The sequence below is a fragment of the Helianthus annuus genome, chromosome 14 (assembly GCF_002127325.2).
Source record: "Helianthus annuus cultivar XRQ/B chromosome 14, HanXRQr2.0-SUNRISE, whole genome shotgun sequence".
In the NCBI taxonomy this organism is placed as follows: Eukaryota; Viridiplantae; Streptophyta; class Magnoliopsida; order Asterales; family Asteraceae; genus Helianthus; species Helianthus annuus.
The window spans coordinates 160,722,733-160,745,333 of NC_035446.2; the positions used below are offsets into that span (position 1 = coordinate 160,722,733).

The 22,601-nt window shown below is 35.9% G+C and overlaps 2 protein-coding genes across 2 annotated transcripts; both read left to right on the top strand.

Moving 5' to 3' along the window:
* Window positions 1-15,393: 15,393 nt before the first annotated feature.
* On the top strand, window positions 15,394-16,496 carry LOC110907714 (acidic repeat-containing protein-like). Its single transcript, XM_022152656.1, has 4 exons — window positions 15,394-15,457; window positions 15,545-15,703; window positions 15,793-16,010; window positions 16,116-16,496. The coding sequence occupies exons 1-4, from the start codon at window positions 15,394-15,396 to the stop codon at window positions 16,494-16,496; spliced, it is 822 nt and encodes a 273-aa protein (XP_022008348.1).
* LOC110906183 lies at window positions 15,552-18,424 on the top strand. The gene is made up of 2 exons (XM_022151421.1): window positions 15,552-17,836; window positions 17,936-18,424. The coding sequence occupies exons 1-2, from the start codon at window positions 17,779-17,781 to the stop codon at window positions 18,280-18,282; spliced, it is 405 nt and encodes a 134-aa protein (XP_022007113.1). The 5' UTR covers window positions 15,552-17,778; the 3' UTR covers window positions 18,283-18,424.
* The last annotated feature ends 4,177 nt before the right edge of the window (window positions 18,425-22,601 follow it).

A 22,601-nucleotide genomic window follows, 5' to 3' on the forward strand; every position in this document is an offset into this window, starting at 1 on the left:
GAAGGATGGATCGATGCGTCTGTGCATCGATTACCGTGAGCTTAATAAGGTCACTATTAAGAATAGGTATCCGTTACCCAGGATCGACGATCTGTTCGACCAGTTGCAAGGAGCAAGTTACTTCTCCAAGATTGACCTGAGGTCAGGTTATCATCAGTTGAAAGTCAAAGATGAAGATGTGCACAAGACCGCGTTTAGGACTCGTTATGGACATTACGAGTTCCTAGTGATGCCTTTTGGGCTCACTAACGCACCAGCCGCATTCATGGATCTCATGAATCGCGTCTGCAAGCCTTATCTAGATAAGTTCGTCATCGTCTTCATTGACGACATCCTTATCTACTCGAAGAGCCAAGCTGACCATGAGAAACACCTTCGTTGTATTCTCAAACTTCTGCATCAAGAGAAGCTTTATGCCGAATTTTCGAAGTGTGAATTTTGGCTTCGAGAAGTCCAATTCCTTGGACATGTTGTAAGCGAGCGTGGTATCCAAGTAGATCCCGCTAAGGTAGAAGCAGTCATGAACTGGCAGGAGCCGAAGACTCCTACCGAGATTCGCAGTTTCCTCGGATTGGCAGGATATTATAGGCGATTTATCGAGAATTTTTCTAGGATTGCTGCGCCCCTAACATCGCTGACTCGTAAGAAGATTAAGTTTGATTGGGGCCCTAAGCAGCAGGAATCCTTCGACATTCTGAAGAAGAAGTTGAGCAATGCTCCAGTGTTGACATTGCCTGATGGAATAGAGGAATTTGTGGTGTATTGTGACGCATCACATACGGGCATGGGTTGCGTACTCATGCAGAAAGGCAAAGTCATTGCCTACGCTTCTCGCCAGCTCAAGGTGCACGAGAAGAACTACACCACCCACGATTTGGAATTGGGTGCGGTTGTATTTGCATTGAAGCTATGGAGACATTACTTGTATGGCACCAAGTGCATAATTTATTCGGATCACAAGAGTCTTCAGCATCTGTTCAATCAGAAGGAATTGAACATGCGTCAAAGGCGATGGATGGAAACTCTCAATGACTATGATTGCGAGATACGATACCATCCAGGCAAGGCAAATGTGGTTGCCGACGCCTTAAGTAGAAAGGAAAGGGTGAAGCCAATCAGAATCAATGCCAAGCGCATTGAGATAAGAAATAATTTGAATGAAAGGGTGTTAGCTGCACAGAAGGAAGCTGTGCTGGAAGCTAACTATCCTGCAGAAAAGTTGGGAGTAACTGAGGAGCAGTTATCCCACGACAAAGATGGAATGCTACGACTAAACGGACGAATATGGGTTCCAGTTTATGGAGGACTTCGGGATGTTATCCTCCAGGAAGCCCACAGCTCTAAATACTCCGTTCATCCTGGAGCTGATAAGATGTACCAGGATTTGAAAACAAACTACTGGTGGATTGGTTTGAAAAAGTCAGTAGCTGAGCATGTAGCTAAATGCTTGACTTGTGCGCAAGTCAAGGCCGAGCATCAGAAGCCGTCAGGTTTGCTTCAACAACCTGAAATTCCCAAATGGAAGTGGGAAATGGTGACAATGGATTTTATCACCAAGTTGCCAAAGACGAAAAAGGGAAATGATACCATATGGGTCATAGTAGACAGACTGACTAAGTCAGCTCATTTTCTACCCATCAAAGAGACGTATAGCTCAGATATGTTAGCTCAATTATACGTCGATAAGATAGTAGCGCTACATGGTATACCTATATCTATTATCTCCGATAGAGATACTAGATATACGTCGCATTTTTGGAAAAGTTTCCAACAGTCGTTGGGCACTCGTTTGAATTTTAGTACGGCTTATCATCCTCAGACTGATGGTCAGAGTGAGCGTACTATTCAAACTTTGGAAGACATGCTTCGCGCATGTGCGATCGATTTGGGTGGTAGTTGGGATAAGAACTTACCACTGATTGAATTCTCCTACAACAATAGCTACCATTCCAGCATAAAGGCTGCGCCTTTTGAGGCCCTATACGGTAGAAAGTGTAGATCGCCCATTTGTTGGGCAGAAGTTGGAGAAGTCCAACTGTCAGGACCAGATATCGTCTTTGAAACGACAGACAAGATCGTTCAGATTCGCGATCGTTTGAAAGCTGCCAGGGATAGGCAGAAAAGTTATGCGGATCCTAAGCGCAAAGATTTTCACTTCGATGTAGGTGAAAAAGTATTGCTTAAAGTATCGCCCTGGAAGGGTGTGATGAGATTTGGAAAGAAAGGCAAGCTGAGCCCGAGATACATAGGACCTTTCGAGATTATCGAACGTGTCGGGTCAGTCGCTTACAAGTTAAACTTGCCTGAAGAGCTTAGTGCTATTCATAATGTGTTCCATATCTGTAATTTGAAGAAGTGCTTCGCTGACGATTCACTGATTATACCGCATACAGATATACACATAGACGAAAGTCTAAAATTTGTGGAAAAACCTTTGTCGATTGAGGATCGACAGGTAAAGAAGCTTCGAAGGAAGCACGTGCCTATTGTTAAGGTCAAGTGGGATGCCCGTAGAGGTCCCGAATACACGTGGGAAGTGGAATCTACGATGAAAGAAAAATATCCCCATTTGTTTGAATAAATCTCGGGGTCGAGATTTCTTTTAAGGGGGTGAGGATGTAACACCTCGAAAAATTTCGTCCAATAATGTTTTGACACGTGTCATAAGGTTCCGGTATGTGAAAACATACCTTAGAGGGACTAAAAGTGACAAACAGTGAAAACTATGGAACGTAAGGGTCCAAAGTGTCAACAGTGGATAAATAGGCTCTATGATAACCCTACATAATGTTTATAACCTTAAACGGATGGTTCATGGATCATACGATGCGGAAATTGCACAAAAGTGAAGTATTGCAAACTATAGGGGCCAAAAGTGTCAACATGTTAAAGTTATACCTCTGAGTGAACTTTTGGCAGACCCGAAGCTTTGAGAAGCTAAAATATACTCACTAGAATATGTGGTTAAAATTTCGTGAAGTTTCGTCAACGTATGAGAAAGTTATGGCCAAAACCGTACTTGAAGGACTAAAAGCGGCAACGTCGAATTTCAGGGCTTTTCGGTTGAGCGCAAAATTTTCCGAGGACATTTCCATGTTGGTAAAAGTCCTAAGGTTCTTAGAAACCAAGTTTGGGGGTTTACGGGTCGAGAAAAGTAGCCGAAACATCGCGTACAAGCTCAGGGACTAAAGCTGTCAAAATGGAAACAAGTTTGGCTGATCAGGGGTCAGGCGACCCGCCTGGTCTGACCCAAGCGGGCCGCGTGGGGCTGCCAGCGACAGAAGTCGCGAATTTGGGTTATTTGGCTCCGAAATTGAGTTGTAACCAGCTGTGTCCACCTCCATTTTGCTCCAATCAGCTCCCATGCATGCCTAGGACCTCTGTGAACCTTTACAACCTCTGATTACACCTTAAATTGGATCAAAAGCCTTCATTCTTGAGCACTTGTTGTAACAAAGAAAAACCATAAACTCTCAAGAACTCTCAAGGCATTTCTGGAGCTAATCTGAACGTCAAGGCAACATCCTAGTGTTCACTAAGCACCTATAGGACCTTTGTAAGCTTCCAATTCGTTCTATAATCCGTTCTTGCTTTGATTATTGCTAAAAGTCAAACTGTTTGTTCATAAGCTTTGACTTTCTGATTAAACGGATTTCTTTCAGTCATTTCTCGAATTGAAACCTGATATATGTTGGTATTTATGTGGGAAACAAACCCTCTAAAGGGTACTATCTGAATCCCACTATATGCATGCTAATTGTCGAGTCAAACATGTTTCTAAAAAGTCAACAGAAGTGATTTTTGCAAAAATAAGCTTGAATGTTAATATATTAGACATGCAATCTGATTGATCATCATAAATAACTTGTAATACATATAAGAATGTGTTTTATCATCATCAACTCGACAATCTATAGTATAGACACGAATCGGAACCGAAAGTCTTGTAAAACGATTATTTCGTAGACTATCGATTCGGATTCGTACATGCATGTTCGAGATCTGTATTGGAAAGTATTTTTGACCATTTTTATTTTGGTAAAACTTTCTGGAATTTTCGTTGATTAAGTCTATGCTTAGCCGATTCGAATGCATGTTTCCGATTTATGCATAAAGTTGACTATTTTGCCCTTTTTGATATAAAACGTGATTTTTGGAAAAGTGAAAGAGTATAAATCTTTATTTCTAATATATAAACTTGCACCGAAAATTTCGGATCAGTTGGTGGTCCAGATTGTGAGTTATGGCCATTAGCGTAAAACTATATTATAAATTTACATAAACGGCCCTTTTCGCGTAGAACCCGTTTCTGGCCATGTTTTGATGCAAAACTTTTTACCAACTGATGTATTATAATATTCTGGGAATTTTGATGATTTTTAATTAATTTTTGGCTGAACGGATCCTAGATCGCCTAGTTATTTCGGGTTATGTCGGTTTTGACCGTTTAAGCCATAAAATGAGTTTTACACATCCTTTTGACCCGAAACCTTTTTCTACTGATTTCAAATGTTAAATAAATTATTTTGAGCCTTCTGGAAATATAAAAATCTCAGCTTCCATATATAAACCCGGAAACGGCTCTAAATCGCATATTTAGCGTTTTAAGCGCATAGTAAGCGTTATACTTGTTTTAAACATGTAAGACTCATACCTACTGATGTAATTAGCATATTTTCATATAATAACAGTAAGTATAAGTATATGATCTCAGATTTCCAGTTTTGGCATTTTTAGCCCTTGTGAATTTACTAAAATACCCCTACGGTGCATAGTTTGGTTTTAAATGATAAATTTGATATATGGGCCATACCCTACTGATATAATATGTTATATTAAGTATATTTACTGTATGAACCAGACCCGAAACTCAGATTTCTAATTTTACTCTTTTATTATCTTTTAAAAAGACCAAAATGCCCTTCTAAGGCATAAATTGAGTTTAAAATTATTCCGGGCAATATAGAACATAACTTACTGATATTATATCATATTTAAAGCATATTATATCAGGGAACTTGCATTTGAATCATTTGTCTACCCGTATCGCCCTTTTCGCGTTCGGTTCGGTTTACGTAACCAGTTTGCGTAAATTGACCGAAACGGGTCAAACGATATCGTTTTTATTTCAAAATCCAGAATGTATTTAGTATACCCATATTATACAAGTATTCGAACTTGTCGGGTCTAAATCACATTCTATCCGGTCTTTCGCTTAATCGTGCGTAAACCGTATTATTCTTAAAACTAACCGGTCAAAGCTTAGGCTTAAATAAAAGACCCGTTAGGAATCTAATAGGTTAATTATAAACCTTTGTTCCAGATTAGGAGGCCCAGTAAAAGCTACCACACTTACCGTTTGTGTTACATACTTGCTCAGGTAAATACATTTTGACTTATTTTCCCTATACGGGCTTGGGGTACGGTATTTAAAATACCGCTTGATCGGGCGCACAAGTCCTGCACCTTATGGGTGTACAGTCTTGAATAGCTTGTGCGACTCGTTTAAACAGTCTTGTCTTACTTTAGGCTTTGGGGGGTTATTGACCGTGTCCCGGATATCCTTGGCATTATCTTACGAGATGGCCACGACCAGAGCACAGGGTGTAGGCGTACACTCGTCGTGTATAACTCTTTAATGTGGTGTGTCATTTAATTCTTAGCCCGGACAGCAGATCCCGGGCCACCAAAGATACGAGTGCATGTAAATCGTTCACAAGTTTATATTATATAATTATCCCAAGTTAATAAAAATATTTATGCCTTGTGCATTTAAATCAATTTTCAATCATTTTCAAAATGAGTCAGTCGATTTGTATTTACCAGTGTAAACTGACGTATTTTTCCCAAAAGGTTAAGTGCAGGTACTATACGAAAATAGGCTGGCTGTTTCCTAAGAGCGTCCACTATAGTCTCGCAAGCTCGGACGACAAATGTCTGTTGAACAATATTTTATCTTATTTGTATTTGATCCGCCTGTGGATCCGTTTCAACTACTGTGATATTTATTATTGCAATTTATTTAAAAGTTGAAATGTATCTATTCTGCTTCCGCTGTGCATTATCATATTGTGTTGATTGTCTATGACGATGCCAACTACGTCACTGTACCCCACACCGGGCCCACCGGTGACACGTGGAAATCGGGGTGTGACAAACAGTCAATAAAAGCTTCATACACACTATGGTAGAACTATGAATATAAAACACAACATGATAATCAACATAAAACACACTAATGTTAGTCATTCAATAATCAAAGCCTTATCATCAAAAACACAACACAAAACCCACAAATATTGCGTTTTAGCAATCTTCACTTTGTTATTTGTGGGTTTTGAGTTTGTTTTACGATTGACAATACGGTATTTTATGACTTTTTACACTTTATAGGAAAAATGGACTTTGTAGCCAACTCCCACCCGATTTTTAGTTAGATAAAATTGATTGGTTTCAGGTAAATTTAATGTAATGGGAAACTTGGGAGATGGTTTTCTTTAATTACAAAGAATGCCATAGATTAATTGATCAACTTGAAATAGTAAGGCTGACCTATTTTTATCTAACTAAACGAGTAAAACATGGGTTATTGTAAAAATTCTGTAACTAGAAGTTAAAACAATCGGTACATACTACTTGGGCTCACAAAGAAAACTATATAATATAATCCAGATAAGGATTTGTCACTTTATTATGGTAATGTGCATGAGACTAGAGAAAATTTCCTAGTGTTTATTTTTTTACTGTTGATATTGTATTAGACGCATAGAGTAAACAAAGTCTGAATGTGAAGAAAGAAGAGTGGTGCCGCTTCAGATTATATTCAACCAGCTTATGTGATAATTGTCATTGCATTAGAAAAATAAAATGGCAAAAGTTGTTGCTTTGGTTTATTTGTCATGTATTCTCTATAAAGTGTCATGGCTGTTGCTATGATTACACAAACAACAATTTAGAGGAATGTTACACGATCTCATATCTACATATAAGTGTTATCATCGTAACATGTTATACACTGAGAGTTACTTTTGATCATAGAGAAAAACTAAGAAAAATGTTGTGACTTGTTTTAGTAACATAGAATCAGGAGTTTTTTTTTGGAGAAATGGTGTTGGTTTGAATGTCGTTTTGGAGATTCATGTAGTATAGAAATTATTTTGGAGAATGGGGGATACGCTTGTACTACAAGCATATTGTCAGAATTTTTATCTACTGTGCTTCTAGTACAAGCGCATTACATCTAAATCCAAAGTTGTCATCAGAGAAGAAAGAGTACAGTCGCCATAGAAATTATTATGTCACCGGAGTTGATGGTTTTGCCGGCGTTAGCCGGAGAAGATGGCCGGAGTTATAGTTTGTGGGATAACGCTGGCAAAACCAACAAATCCGGTGACATAATAATTTCTTCGGTGTTTCTGCTTTGTCTTCTCCGGCAAGATAATTGGAATTAGCTGTAATGCGCTTGTACTACAAGAGCAATAGACAATAATTTTGACAACGCTTGTAGTACAAGCGTATCCCCCATTCTCCAAAATAATTTCTATACTACACCAATCTCCAAAACGACATTCAAACCAACACCATTTCTCAAAAAAAAAACCTCTAGAATCAGATAAGCTTGTGAAGCATATAGAATGAATATATCTTAATAGTTGTTCCTCATTGGTGAAAGTTTCCTAATCATGTTGTTTGCATACCATTAGAATGGTGGGTGTGGGCGTGGCCAAGGGGCGTTGTTGGCTCTTTAGCGCCGGGTGCTTCACCCCTGGTTGGCATTTTGGTGGGTGTTGCCTACTTAGCGTGGCAATAGTGATTGGCGTGGGACACTGGCCTGGGGTGACGTGTCTGACAATAATTGGTTGGGTGTTGATGACCGTTTGGTTAGCCCCTTCCACAACGCCGGTCTGGCCACTCCTTTCCACACCCCACCTTTTTAGGTGTGGACTGATATAGAGCCCACACCTGCCACGTGTCGAGCAATACCCCAACCCAAACCCCTCACACCACATGGTATTAATTTCCTTCATTTGATAGCTTTACAAAAGAATGTTGGTTTCATATTGATTAGTAGAGAACCGAAAATACAATTTAGTTATAAGTTTATTTTCCAGGTAACGTAAACTTGGGTTCACCTATTTAACGTAAACTAGTGTGATATAATAAGTAATAACTTTTTGAATAGATTAAATATCTTTGCTTATCCTATAAATAATTAATATGATGAAGATTTTATTATTATTTTTTTTAAATATGATGAAGGTTTTATGTCACACACCAATACGCAAACTCTTCTTATATATGTTCATGGTTTTAGTTAATGTTGGAAAAGAAAAAAATTAACACTACACCTATGCATAACAAACTGGTGTGTAACATTTATTTACATAAACCGATAATCAAAACGTAACGATTCTAACAACTTTCTAATAAAATACATCATTAATTCTAAATTTTGGCATGTTCTTCCATACACACCTTCTAACTTCCAGCATTATTGCTCTTACCCTAACACATCTATACATATAATAAAAGAAACCAATAAAAGGACACATGTTATTCATTGAAGTCATCTATATTTTATAAATAATTGATATCAACTAAAAGATAATTATAAAATTTAATTTAATATAAATTTAAACAATTCGTATAGAAGATAATATAATATTTTAAAATATTTATCAAATTTCAAAATTATTTATCCTGAAATTAATGAAAGTTGTACCCTAAATATAAATTTATATATTTACAATTTTGAAATTAACAAAGGATGTTTTAATTTTATCGTGAAATTAACAATGACTTGGAATCATCTTGTCAATCTTTTGATTAAGACTTTCAAATATAAATATCTATACATATAATAAAGTAAACCATTTGGTGCCACATGTCGCTCCATGGGGTGATCTCGATTATGTTTTCCCGCCTAAACAAATAGATATTGTTAATAAAATTAAAAAAAATTACACAAATTTTAGAGATAACCAATTTTAAAACTTTAAATTAGAATAGGTACATGGATTAGATAAGAAAAAACTAAAAAAAGATAACTGATTCGCTAACAAAATCAATCATGATTTTTAATTGGTTAATCAAAATAATTAATTCATATATTGTTTTAACTAACGAAAACAATCGTGATTATTAATTGGTTAACAAAATAATTCATTCATATATTATTTTAACTATATTTATTCAAATCGTATAATACACGAGTTTTGAATCTATCTATATATATTGTATATACTAGGTTACAACCCCGTGTATTACACGGGTTGAAAAATAAATATAGTTAACATATGATGCAAAATGATAATAATACTAACAACAACAACAATAATAAAAGTATTTTATATATAAACAATATCTATAATTATGGCTTATCACTTATCAGTTAGAAAATATATAAATAATAATTAGACCTAAAGAATAGGTAAAATAAAAATAAAACTTATCTATAATTATTGTTTATCACTTATCAGTTAGGAAATATATAAATTATATTTAAACCTAAAGGATATCAACTATATTAGAGAAAAAAAGGGTCAGGAAAACAATTATGAGAATGCATAGTAATTCAACACGTGTCCCCTCATAGGTTTATTTTATTATATAGCATAGAGGACACTTGTCGTCATATTAGGTCATGTCTTATAGATAATTATTATTTTAATTTAATCACCTCTAATTAATTATAGATAATCCCCCTAATAAATATTATTTAGTTTAATATCTTATAGATAATTTTTCTATTTAATTATAGATAATTATTATTTAATTATTATATCCTAGAAATACACGCAAACACATCAACTGGTATTATATCCTACAAATGTAAGGTTCACAAAAGATGTACAATAAATTATCCTTTTTTAATAATAGATTTATATTTTCATTGGTTGAGGAACTATTCTTATATTTAAGCTTTATTACACATATACATTTAAATTAGTTGTCGATGATAGATCAAGTGGAGGGAGACATGTATTTTTATTGGGAGATTTAGGTTCAACTTCCATTTGTTACAGAGTGAGACATTGATGTGCAATGATAGAAGACACAGGAAAACCTGGGTTCGATCCCTCCTTCGCATTAATTTTGTGAGTTAACGAGCTAAATGGTTTACTTTATTATATGTATAGATTATTGTATTATTATTATTATTATTATTATTATTATTATTATTATTATTATTATTATTATTATTAGTATTATTATCTATAATAAAATAAACTTCTTGGGTACACATGACACTTCCTGAGAGCTCTCTAATTGTGTTTTCTTGTTTAAATCAATCTTCTAATTTGGAGAGTTTATTAGTGGCGATAAGCATAAAAAATAGAGAGCAAAATGTTGATGATGATTTATTATTTTATTTTAAGTATATTTAATTTTCTTCCCTTTTAAGTTGGTTATGAAAGATGGCATATTCATATGATTCGAAATTTATAATTTCAATAAGTTATAGATAACCACTCTTATTTTTTTTCCAATAAGTTGTAGATAACCACTCTTATTTATTTTTTTATTAGTTAAAGTTAGTTTTCCATGTTTAACCACTTTTGTTTTATTAGTTATCTATTAAATATTGCGACTCATAATAATTAACATGTACGAGTTGATGGGTTACATTTATATTAACTCATTTATGTCAATATGGTGTATAAATGTCACTGTCTTTGTTTTGCATTTACAGAAAATACCTATACTATATAGTTTAAATTGTTCAACCCGTGTAACACACGGGGAACTAACCTAGTAAAAAAATATATTAATTAACCTTTAAAGATAATGGTTATTTTCTTATATAAGACGAATGACACTTCTTGTCTCTTGATGTCTTCATACTTTTTAGAAAAAAAAACTTGTTATTATTATATATATCAGTCAGTATTTAGTGACCTGGCCCATTTACTTTTATGAAAGTTCAACAAATAATTGTGATCACCAGAATGATAGGGTGACTTACTGTAGACATAATAAAAACATTTATTTTCCTACATCAACAAAGTTTAGCCCTTTTGGCTATGAAGTGTCATACTTTAATTAACCCAAATCGTAAGTTTCTATTTTCTTCTTTGAGATTTCTAAATCTTATTATATTTTCATATATATAACAAGTAAAGTGATATCTTTGAATGATTTTTCAATCAACTTTGTCTTTTAATATTCTTTTAAAATCTAACACATTCCCATGTAAGTGGACAGCTGGACATCCTGCCACATTAGTCTCATTCGTATCATCATACGGATCTCATGATCAAATTATTAAATTAGTCCGTTATACGTACATACTCTTCCATATGTCTAACCTGGTAGCTAGTTCACTAATATGGTCCTTACACCCTACAATACCTAAGGGTACATTTTGTCTTCTTCGATTTAGTGAGTTTAAAAATCTCATTTACTCCCTTACAAGTAAATGTCATGTTTCAACATAATTTCATAAAATTATCTATTACTTATCCACATACTTAATACAGTTGATGAATTTCACCTAGGCCTTTCAAGAGCTATATAAATCGTTTACCACAATTTCACATTCATCTTAGCATCTATGAAGAGTTTCTGCCTCTTAATCTCAGAATCATTGAGCTATATCCCTTTCTGTATTTCTTGCTTATAAATTCCCCTTTCATGTAAGTGCAAACCTTACCTTAGTTTGATAGAATATATATTTAAATTACTAGAACCAATGGGTCTATCCGACTTAGTCCTAAATAGATTGTTAATAACTTACATTGACAAACCTTTTTATACTATATACTCAAATATATCGATGAACGTGCGGTTTATTTAAAACTCTTAGTTATAAATATTTCTAAACATCTATACATAAAAAGTTAACATGTTTTACAGAAAGGCAAAATTTTATTTTTCATGTGTCTTCAACAAGTGAAAGGAACTTTTTATTGAATAGAAATTCAAAAATATTTTTGTATTTGTAAAAACATGATATATATAATAGAATTAAAATAAAATTTGGGGTACATAACGATGGCGACTTGTCATATAAAAGCAATTACATTAGTTATGTTTTCAGCCTTTGACCGGGTAGGAAGCTTTTGACAGTATCAATGGTGACTTGTGATATAAGACTAGTGGGTATGGGGCACGGCATAGGCCCATCCCCATACTGCCGCTCCATTCACCCCCATCCCCTTGCTCCGGCGACGTGCTTGGTTCGGCAAGCCCAGCAAGAATCCGCCGCTTGTGCCGCCCCTCCACCTCTCACACACCCTATACATACATACACATATATATATAAAGAGGCTTATCCCCCACCCCTAGGTCCATCCCCTTTAGGCCCATCCTCACACCTATCCTATGTGGCGCTGACGTGGCGGTCCATCCTCCCAATCCAAGGATGAGCCTAACCATACCGTCTAGCCTAACTCTCATTTAACCTCACATATCCATTTTTGTTATATCTTATGGCCTTTGAAACTTAACAGCGACCACAAGCCATCAGTTCCAGTCGCCTTCCTGCTGCTCTAATCACAAAACAACCCTGCCATTAGCCATCTCCTTCCTGACTACATCCGAGTGAACCACGCAGGTCCTTGAAACCCTAATCTCTTTTAACCTATGCAATTCAGGTAGCTAAAACAACTCTATGAGCTAATTCATTTTTTGTGATCCACCTAATTGAGGTTTATATTTGTGCCTTAGATTTGTAAGGTAGAGTTTGAAAGTGAAAAAAAGTGTGGAAATCTCTTATGTTACAAGTTCTTGGGATGATTATCTTCGTTGGAATTGGTGGTCTTGTAATAAGGTAAATATCATTCCTTTCTTTTAATCTCAAGTTAATATATATATATATCTTTGTTGTGGAAAAACTATACTAGTGTTTGAAGACATACACATACACTATGTACTTGACTTTGAACACCCCCTAAATCGCTTATTATTGGACGACTTTCTTTCTTTCCGGTTTGACTTAGACTTTCACCATTAAAACCCTCCATGTTTGAGTTTAGTTGTCCTGATAACAATAAAGACCATACATCCCTAAATGAACCCTCTGACCTTACATTATCTCTTAACCTCTAGTTAGTATCGCAAATAACAAAACTCAAAACACCTAAAAGCTTAGCAGCTACATAATAAAAACACCAAAACCCCACTCAATAACGAAACAAAAAAACACCCAAAAATTGCTCATCACTAAAAACCCACCTTTTGAATAAAGTTGTTATTTTAAATATCATTCCAACTCGTTCATGGGGAAGAACCATTCACCAAAAGCTACCCCCCAAAACTACATCCACAATAACAAAAAAAAAAAAAAAAAAAAAAAAAAAAAAAAACCTTCTGTTCTGTTCACATACTTTGTGTGTAAATTAAACATGATATTGATGAAGATTGAGATTGCTACACACAAACTCCGTGTCTCTATTTTGCTATTCACATACTTTGTGTCTTAATCTCCATATATATTGATTAAAACTAAGTTTGGCTCTATTTTTTTACACGTACTCTGTGTGTTGGTATGTATGGTTTAGATTTTAATAGAGATTGAGATTGATGGCCATTCTCCACCTGTTCTAATTTTACTCTTTGTGTGTGTAAATCAAACATTATTTTATTGTGATTGAGAATCCTATTCACATACTTTCTGTTCTGTATCTGTGTGTATGTGCGTAACCGATTTATTGTAGTTGGCTTAACCCACGTAATGGTAGATAATATATATGAGTTTCTGGTTTACGATAGACATGCTGCTGAAAGAAAAATGGCACTGCGAGTGAGAGGAGGAGGGTCTTCTTTATGTTTATGTTGAATATACTACTAGAAAATAGGGTTTTTGCCACAATATTTTCGGTCACAAAATGGTCACAATTACCATGTTGCCACCATTTAGCAACCGAAAGTGCGGTGGCAAAAACACCCGTGTCAATTGCCCTATTGCCACCAAATAGCTATCACTTTTATATTTTGCTACCGGATTTTTGCCACCACAAAAACGGTCAAAACAATTTGCGACCGCTCCTTGTTTGCCACATGACCAAGACTTTTTGCTACCGAATTGCTACGGTTGATTTGCCATGGTTTGGTACGATTTAGCCACCAATATGTACGATTTAGCCACCAATATTGTCACTATTTTGCCACCAATTTGCTACCATTTTAGTTGTAGTATTGAACAGTTGCTACCAATTAGCCACCGCGCATTGAATATTTGCTACCACATTTGTTCCCCTATTTTACACATTTCCCAATTTTTTCTGCTTTTTCATAACTGTTACATTTCGATAAAACTGCAAAATTAAATAAACACTCTGATAAAATTACGAAATCCCAAAATTATATAAAACATTTCCGTTATAGTTTTCATGTTTCAAAATCATATAAAACATTCTAATAATAAATACCAACTAAAACATCAAACAACCAGAATTATCCTACTATGATAAACATCGAAACATTCAAACCAAGTATTTGTAGCATATCTTAGAACAATAGCTGTTAACATAGCTTCAATTTTTGACATCCTATTGAGCATAGTATCTTTTTCCACCTTATCTTTTTCTTTTTCAGCCAATGACCCCGCAATAATTCTATTCAACTTTTCTTCTTCTTCATCCTCTTCCTCAACGAGCTCCTTGATAACCAAATTTACCTTTTCAATCTACGAAACAACCAATAAAGAAAATCCAAAAGTCTAAACTAAAGAAAAATGATAATGGGTCAAGTTGGTTGAGGAAGAACAAAATCCAATCTTAGTTATACACTTCTAGTTCATAGTCTGTATAACTAGTTTATCAAATTCATCTGTTTGCTCCTACAGGAAAAATGGAATAAAGAATAAACAGAAGCACAAATTATTTAAATTTTATTTATTTTAAGTCAACCCAACCAAACTCATATAACATACCCTATTAATCAACTACTATATTTTTCTATCATTCAGCATGAGAGAAACTGAGTAGCACATATTGAAGTTTTCTCTAACTATTTCTTCTTACATACCTATTATTATAATTATAACTAATGTTTTATTTCCTAAATATAATTAGCAAAACAAATAAACTAACATACCCGTTATTTTAAGAGTAAATTGCAGAAATCAACCTTTATGTTATAACCAAACTGCGCATCGTACCTTTCACTATGAAATCCTCAAAAAATCAACCTTTATGTTCCTGTTTTGTTACACCTTATAACCTTAACACCTAACGACGTCATAAAAGCCAGTTAAATGGCCTCACATGCGATGCACGTGAGGGCATTTAAGTCTTTCACCTTACCTAACCCATTTAATATCCACTTTACTGAAACTTGTGTATTTATAACCTAATTATACTAACTCGTAACCAACACTTCACATTCCCTCCAAAGATCCCCAAACCCTTCATCTGTTATACATTGCACAATCGTTCAAGTAGAGTTTTAATGGATCCTATGCCGATTCAAGCACGTGGTGCTGATGATGATCTTGCACTAGACCTGATATATGGTACTCCTTCAATCCATTTTTTGTGTAGTAGGGCAAATTTAAAGGTTTTTTCTTATCACTGATTATAATCTTTAACATGCATTGTAGGCGATTATCCAACATTGTTTACCATACACATGAATCATGGAGGATATTTCACAAATTCGCCTGGCCGAATGTATGTAAACGAAGACATAGACTTCTTTGATTTGCTTGACAGCGATAAGTTTGGTTATGCACAATTAGAGACGATTAGGAATAAACTGGGTTATAACCATGATGTCCCTCATTACTTTCATTTGTGTGACCCTACAACCCATGACCTAGATAATGGATTGATACTACTAAGGATGAAGATGTTGAGAAATTGCTTGCATTTGTAAGGGATGGTCACCGGTATCTTAATGTGTATTTGGAAAATGGGGCTTCAAATGTTCAAAGATTCAGTCAATCACAAAGCAGTACTGTTCTATCAATATGTTGGCATGAAAACGACAATGAGGCAAAGGAAGTTGGAGAATCAAGTGGCACAAAGGCGTTTGATGAAGCAAAGGATGCTGATTTAGAGTATCATGTCAAATGAAGCCAAACATCTAAGATTCCATCCAATCCTACTTGTCATGAAGACATCCATGTTGGTAAGTTAATTGATGAATTTAACCCATTTATAGATCAGCAGGTTACTGATGCAGAGGTAGTTAGTGACAACGATTCTAAGGTAGTTAGTGACAATGATGCTAAGGAACTTAGTGACAAGGACATGAGTGAAAAGGAAGATAAGGACTATGAGGAAGAAACTAGTGATGAGAATACAGAGGATGAGGACAATAGTGATGATGACAGTGACTTTTTAATAGATGAAGCTAGTGATGAGAATACAGAGGATGAGGACAATAGTGATGATGACAGTGACTTTTTAATAGATGAAAAGAATGTTATGGATGATGATGAGGTGGATATGAAAGACTTTAAGTTCATGGTTGATGAAGAAGTAGATGACAAAAAAGTTGAATTTGATACTGTGGTGGATGTTCTAGACAATGACAACGTTGATAGTTGAAGTGATTCTGATGAGACTCTTGCAAATATTAGAAAGAAAAAATTGAAGCATGCTAGAAGGGCATTTGGGAATGAAAATGATTTCTATATAGGACAAATGTTTAGCACAAAGGAGGAGGTAAAGAAGTGCATAAGGAGGTATACAGTGGAAAGCAGAAGACAGATGAGAATAGTTAAGGATGAAGCTGATAGGGTCAGGGTAGCATGTTTTGGTGATTTAGGGACTGAGGAGGTGAGAAATGCTGCAAAAGAAGCTTCAAAGACAGTTACAGTTGATAAGAAGTTAGATGTTGAGAAGAAAAAAGGTAAGGGGCCAGAAGAGAAAAACAATGAAACTGTAGGTCCATAAGAGAAAAAGACTAAAGTGCAAAGGACTGTTCCACAAAAACATAAAGGTGGCAGGGGGCATAGGAAAAACCCTGATGAAAACAAATGCCCTTGGGTTGTACTGGTATCTCTTGACAAAGAGACTGAAACATGGTTGGTTAAAACCTTCAACCACCATCATAAATGCCTACACAGCCGAGTTATCAAAGCTTGTACATACACTTTTCTTGCCGAGGAGCTTGTAGAACAGATCGAAGAGAATCCAAATATACCTGTCAAAGCAGTACAAGAACAGTTCCAAAGAAAATATCAGGTTGAGGTTTCTAAAATGAAAGCTTATAGGGCCAGATCTAAGGCACAAAATGTCTTACATGGTGACTTCACTGCTCCATATGCTCACCTTAGGGATTATATTAAGGAACTGTTATAAAACAACAAATGTCGTGGATACATACATAGATACAAACAAACTTATGAAATTTGAACTTTTACAAGGATTAAAAATTGTGAAACTTCCTGAAGAGCATTTAGCTATGCCTTTTGAGGATCTTCTTATTAACTGCTGCATGCAGATTTTGTTTACATTGGTAATAGAGACAATCATCATCCCTAACGGTGATAAGAAGAGGAGGATGAGGAGAAACATATTGTGTTTCAAGTCAAGTGCACAATCGACATAATTTCTGGTGCGAGAATCATGATTTGTATAACCTGTTGCTGCCTAAATAATTTCAGTCACTTTTAGAAAAAGCTTGTGGATGTTGTTTCTCATGTTGTTGCATTAAATCCCAGATCTTTCCGTCACTTCCATATAAACGCTCACCACCCTTTTTTCGCTTATCAAGGGTATTTATATCAAATTGTTGAAGAACGCAAGCTGTTGGAGTAGCTCAATCAGCAAGAATGGAGGATTTCCTTCCCATGTTGTTAACGGAAACCGAAATGGAGATAGGAAGATGTCTGCTCTATCAAAATTTGAAGATCCTTCACAGCTTACTTCTCTGATACCGTTAGGTGGTGGTGAAACCCTTTGTTTTTTTTCTTCTTCTTCTTCTTCCTTTTTTTTCCAATATACATCTACTAACAATCATCTCATGATTTTTTTCTTGCTAGGTCCCGTCTTCGGCGCCACCGTTGATAAGGCGTACGAGTACTTCACGTACGGCCGATTTTCCCTTAAACCACGAATGCTGGATGGGCTCCCGCACGAGATAGTGTTTGAAATTCCGGCCCCTGCTTTAGATGAGGCTGAAATCAAGATGTGTGTTGACGCTTCCAACCGATTCATCCTCATCGGTGAAAACCCGGCTGAGGGACGCTTGTATAAGATGTCGGTGAAACTCCCGCATGATGCCAACTTCGAAAAGGCCACGTTTGTTGCGAAACTTGATCGGGGTTTGGTCCGTGTTACCGTCACCAACTTCGAGAGGAAATCGGTTGAGGTTCACTTCACCAAATAGGCGACGTTCGTTGGTTGGTTGGTTGATGATCGAGCATAGTTTAATTAGTTTACAAGAAAACATGTCTTTAATTAGGATTCTAAAAATTGCTAGTGCCTTTTTTTGAAACATTATGTTATGTTAATGAATCATTGAATGAATGAATGAATGAATGAATGAGTTTTTGTGTTGGTGGTATAATTATATTCAAGATTTCATATTATCTATTGCCCAATTTCCCCTTAAATCTGATTTGTAGCACTTGCGGTTCAATTTAGGCGCTTGTCGAGTGCACCAGCACTTGAATAAACTGAGATGGTTCATAGTAAGAAACTGTTATAAAACAACAAATGTCGTGGATACATACATAGATACAAACAAACTTATGAAATTTGAACTTTTACAAGGATGAAAAATTGTGAAACTTCCTAAAGAGCATTTAGCTATGCCTTTTGAGGATCTTCTTATTAACTGCTGCATGCAGATTTTGTTTACATTGGTAATAGAGACAATCATCATCCCTAACGGTGATAAGAAGAGGAGGATGAGGAGAAACATATTGTGTTTCAAGTCAAGTGCACAATCGACATAATTTCTGGTGCGAGAATCATGATTTGTATAACCTGTTGTTGCCTAAATAATTTCAGTCACTTTTAGAAAAAGCTTGTGGATGTTGTTTCTCATGTTGCTGCATTGAATCCCAGATCTTTCCGTCACTTCCATATAAACGCTCACCACCCTTTTTTCGCTTATCAAGGGTATTTATATCAAATTGTTGAAGAACGCAAGCCGTTCGAGTAGCTCGATCAGCAAGAATGGAGGATTTCCTTCCCATGTTGTTAACGGAAACCAAAATGGAGATGGGAAGATGTCTCCTCTATCAAAATTTGAAGATCCTTCATAGCTTACTTCTCTGATACCGTTAGGTGGTGGTGAAACCCTTTGTTTTCTTTTCTTCTTCTTCTTCCTTTTTTTTCCAATATACATCTACTAACAACCATCTCATGATTTTTTTTCTTGCTAGGTCCCGTCTTCGGCGCCACCGTTGATAAGGCGTACGAGTACTTCACGTACGGCTGATTTTCCCCTAAACCACGAATGCTGGATGGGCTCCCGCACGAGATAGTGTTTGAAATTCCGGCCCCTGCTTTAGATGAGGCTGAAATCAAGATGTGTGTTGACGCTTCCAACCGATTCATCCTCATCGGTGAAAACCCGACTGAGGGACGCTTGTATAAGATGTCGGTGAAACTCCCGCATGATGCCAACTTCGAAAAGGCCACGTTTGTTGCGAAACTTGATCGGGGTTTGGTCCGTGTTACCGTCACCAACTTCGAGAGGAAATCGGTTGAGGTTCACTTCACCAAATAGGCGACGTTGGTTGGTTGGTTGGTTGGTTGATGATCGAGCATAGTTTAATTAGTTTACAAGAAAACATGTCTTTAATTAGGATTCTGAAAATTGCTAGTGCCTTTTTTTTTGAAACATTATGTTATGTTAATGAATCATTGAATGAATGAATGAATGAGTTTTTGTGTTGGTGGTATAATTATATTCAAGATTTCATATTATCTATTGCCCAATATCCCCTTAAATCTGATTTGTAGCACTTGTGATTCAATTTAGGCGCTTGTCGAGTGCACCGACGCTTGAATAAACTGAGATGGTTCATAGTAAGAAACTGGTATAAAACAACAAATGTCGTGGATACATACATAGATACAAACAAACTTATGAAATTTGAACTTTTACAAGGATGAAAAATTGTGAAACTTCCTGAAGAGCATTTAGCTATGCCTTTTGAGGATCTTCTTATTAACTGCTGCATGCAGATTTTGTTTACCTTGGTAATAGAGACAATCATCATCCCTAACGGTGATAAGAAGAGGAGGATGAGGAGAAACATATTGTGTTTCAAGTCAAGTGCACAATCGACATAATTTCTGGTGCGAGAATCATGATTTGTATAACCTGTTGCTGCCTAAATGATTTCAGTCACTTTTAGAAAAAAGCTTGTGGATGTTGTTTCTCATGTTGCTGCATTGAATCCTAGATCTTTCCGTCACTTCCATATAAACGCTCACCACCCTTTTTTCGCTTATCAAGGGCATTTATATCAAATTAGAGACAGCGAGCCAAAAGTCGGGTTTTACTTTCTGCAAGGATGAAGACAGTATTTTATAGATTTGTTTGTTGGGTGGGTGGGTGGGTGCAGCAGTTATGACCTGCTCCTGTTTGAGCATCAACTTGAAATTGCGAACCAGATTCGGACGATGTGATCGCTGGTCATTTCAAACACTCGGTGCTATAATTTTATTTAGCATAACTTCTCTTATTTCATTCCGTCATCTAATGCATTGGTATTTGTGCTTCTGGTTGACGGTTAATATAATTTGATTTCCTTAACTTTTGTAATTTCATTCCTTTACAACTGTTTTTTTTACCTGTATGAATCATTATAGATAAATTTAACCCGGATCGACCCATTTGTAACGGGTAAAAATGACCACCTCCTCTACACATGGTTCTTTTCAGCATGAAATAGCTAAAGATGAGTCTCACAAGACCTCAAGAGTCTGAACCAATGCTAGTGTCAAACGAACACTGCCTCTAAATTTGTTATCTTCAAAAAGCCTGCTCGGTTGTTAACTTTATGTCAATCCACGATAATCATCACATCTCAAATTGGTAGTTAAACAAGGTTGTTAACTTTATGTCTTGATTTCAAACAACGAACTTCTTTTATGTCTTGCTTTCAAACAACGAACTTCTTTCATGTCTTGCTTTCAAACAGCGAACTTCTTTCAGGTCTTGCTTTCAAACAACGAAGTTCTTTTATATATGGGTTTCATTCAGTGAACTTGTTTTATATATGGGTTTCAATCAGAGATTTTCTTTTATTTCTTTGTTCTAATAAGCGACTTTCAGGGACAACAGCTTTTGCAGGCAACGTGCAGGTTTGGCAGAAAATGGAGAGAATGTCATTGTTTCAAACAGTGATGACACAACTAGAAACACTCAAAAAATTCAAGGCCACCTAAAGGCACTCTTTTGTGGTTGAAACCACCTAATTATGCAAAAAATTCAAGAGCAAACAGTGACAGATCTTGTTTATTAATGAAAGTGAGAAGTAGATGTAACACCTCGAAATTTTGAGTCCAATAATGTGTTAACACGTGTCATAAGTTTACACGTGGCATTAGATATTAAATAAAGGACTAAAGTTGACAAACCTTGAAAGTATGTAAACTCGAGGGTTATAAATGTCAACGAAGGGTAAATATACTGTATAGTAACCCTAAGTAGTGCTTGTACCTTCAAACGAATGAATCATGGATCGTACGGAAGCGAAACGTGGAAGAAAGTGAGAGATTACAAGCTACAGGGGTTAACCGTGTCAACATGTTTAATTATACCTCTGAGTGACCCTTTAATGATCCCGAGGCTTTGTAACAGTATTATACACTCACTAAAATATACTGTATAAATTCCGCGAAGTTCCGCTTTAAAACGAGAAAGTTACGATCGAATTCGTATGAGAAGGGTTAAAAGCGTCAATAATGAAAGTTAAGGCTTTCAGAATAATTAAATAAACTAACCAGGGACTTAACTAAGCGAGTAAATAACACGAGGCCCTTAGTAGTAAATAATCAAGGGCCAAATCGCAAAGTTACCCCTTCAAAACCCGAAAGGGCAAGTTAATGATTACTAAAGATTTCATTATTAATTACTAAAGATTTTGTTATTATTACCAAGATTTAGTTATGATTATAAAAGATTCAGAAATCTTGAAAAATAAACCTAACGCGGGCCGCGTAAGGGTTCGGGTTAAGTTGAGGCGGGCCGCGAGCCTATGACTGAACGCGCCTGATTTTTAAAATTCAGGCGGCCCGCGTAATATGTGTATGGTTCCTCCATGCGGGCCGCGTCAGGCGCCCAGATGCAGAAACATGCTTAACTTGGCTGTTCAACCTTCTAAACGCCATGAGATGCATTTAAGTCCTTCCAATTGACCCCTAAACAACCCCTAAGCATTAGGAACACATATTGGAAGGTTGTGGTTAGATGAGGGACCTGTGTGTCAAAAGTTGTGATGAAACTTTACTATAAATAGGCATGTTATGTGCATAAGTTTCACCACACCTCAAACACTTTCTCTTGATCATCTCTGGAGCTTTCAAGCTTTATTCTAGCATCCTATTTCGTGTTCAAGCTTCTGTAAGTCGTTTAAATCCTTTGTGGTTTAGTTTTACTTAGTAATATAGTTAAAAATCAAACCGTCGTAACTACGGTTTGACTTTAAGATAAATCCTTAATAGCTCAGTCTTATGTCGAATCAA

Coding starts and splice junctions, on each gene's coding strand:
- LOC110906183 (XM_022151421.1), top strand. CDS start 17,779: ATGTCTGCTCTATCAAAATTTGAAGATCCTTCACAGCTTACTTCTCTG. Junction 17,837..17,935: donor TACTTCTCTGATACCGTTAG/GTGGTGGTGAAA, acceptor TTTTCTTGCTAG/GTCCCGTCTTCGGCGCCACC.
- LOC110907714 (XM_022152656.1), top strand. CDS start 15,394: ATGGATCCTATGCCGATTCAAGCACGTGGTGCTGATGATGATCTTGCA. Junction 15,458..15,544: donor TGCACTAGACCTGATATATG/GTACTCCTTCAA, acceptor CATGCATTGTAG/GCGATTATCCAACATTGTTT. Junction 15,704..15,792: donor GACGATTAGGAATAAACTGG/GTTATAACCATG, acceptor CTAAGGATGAAG/ATGTTGAGAAATTGCTTGCA.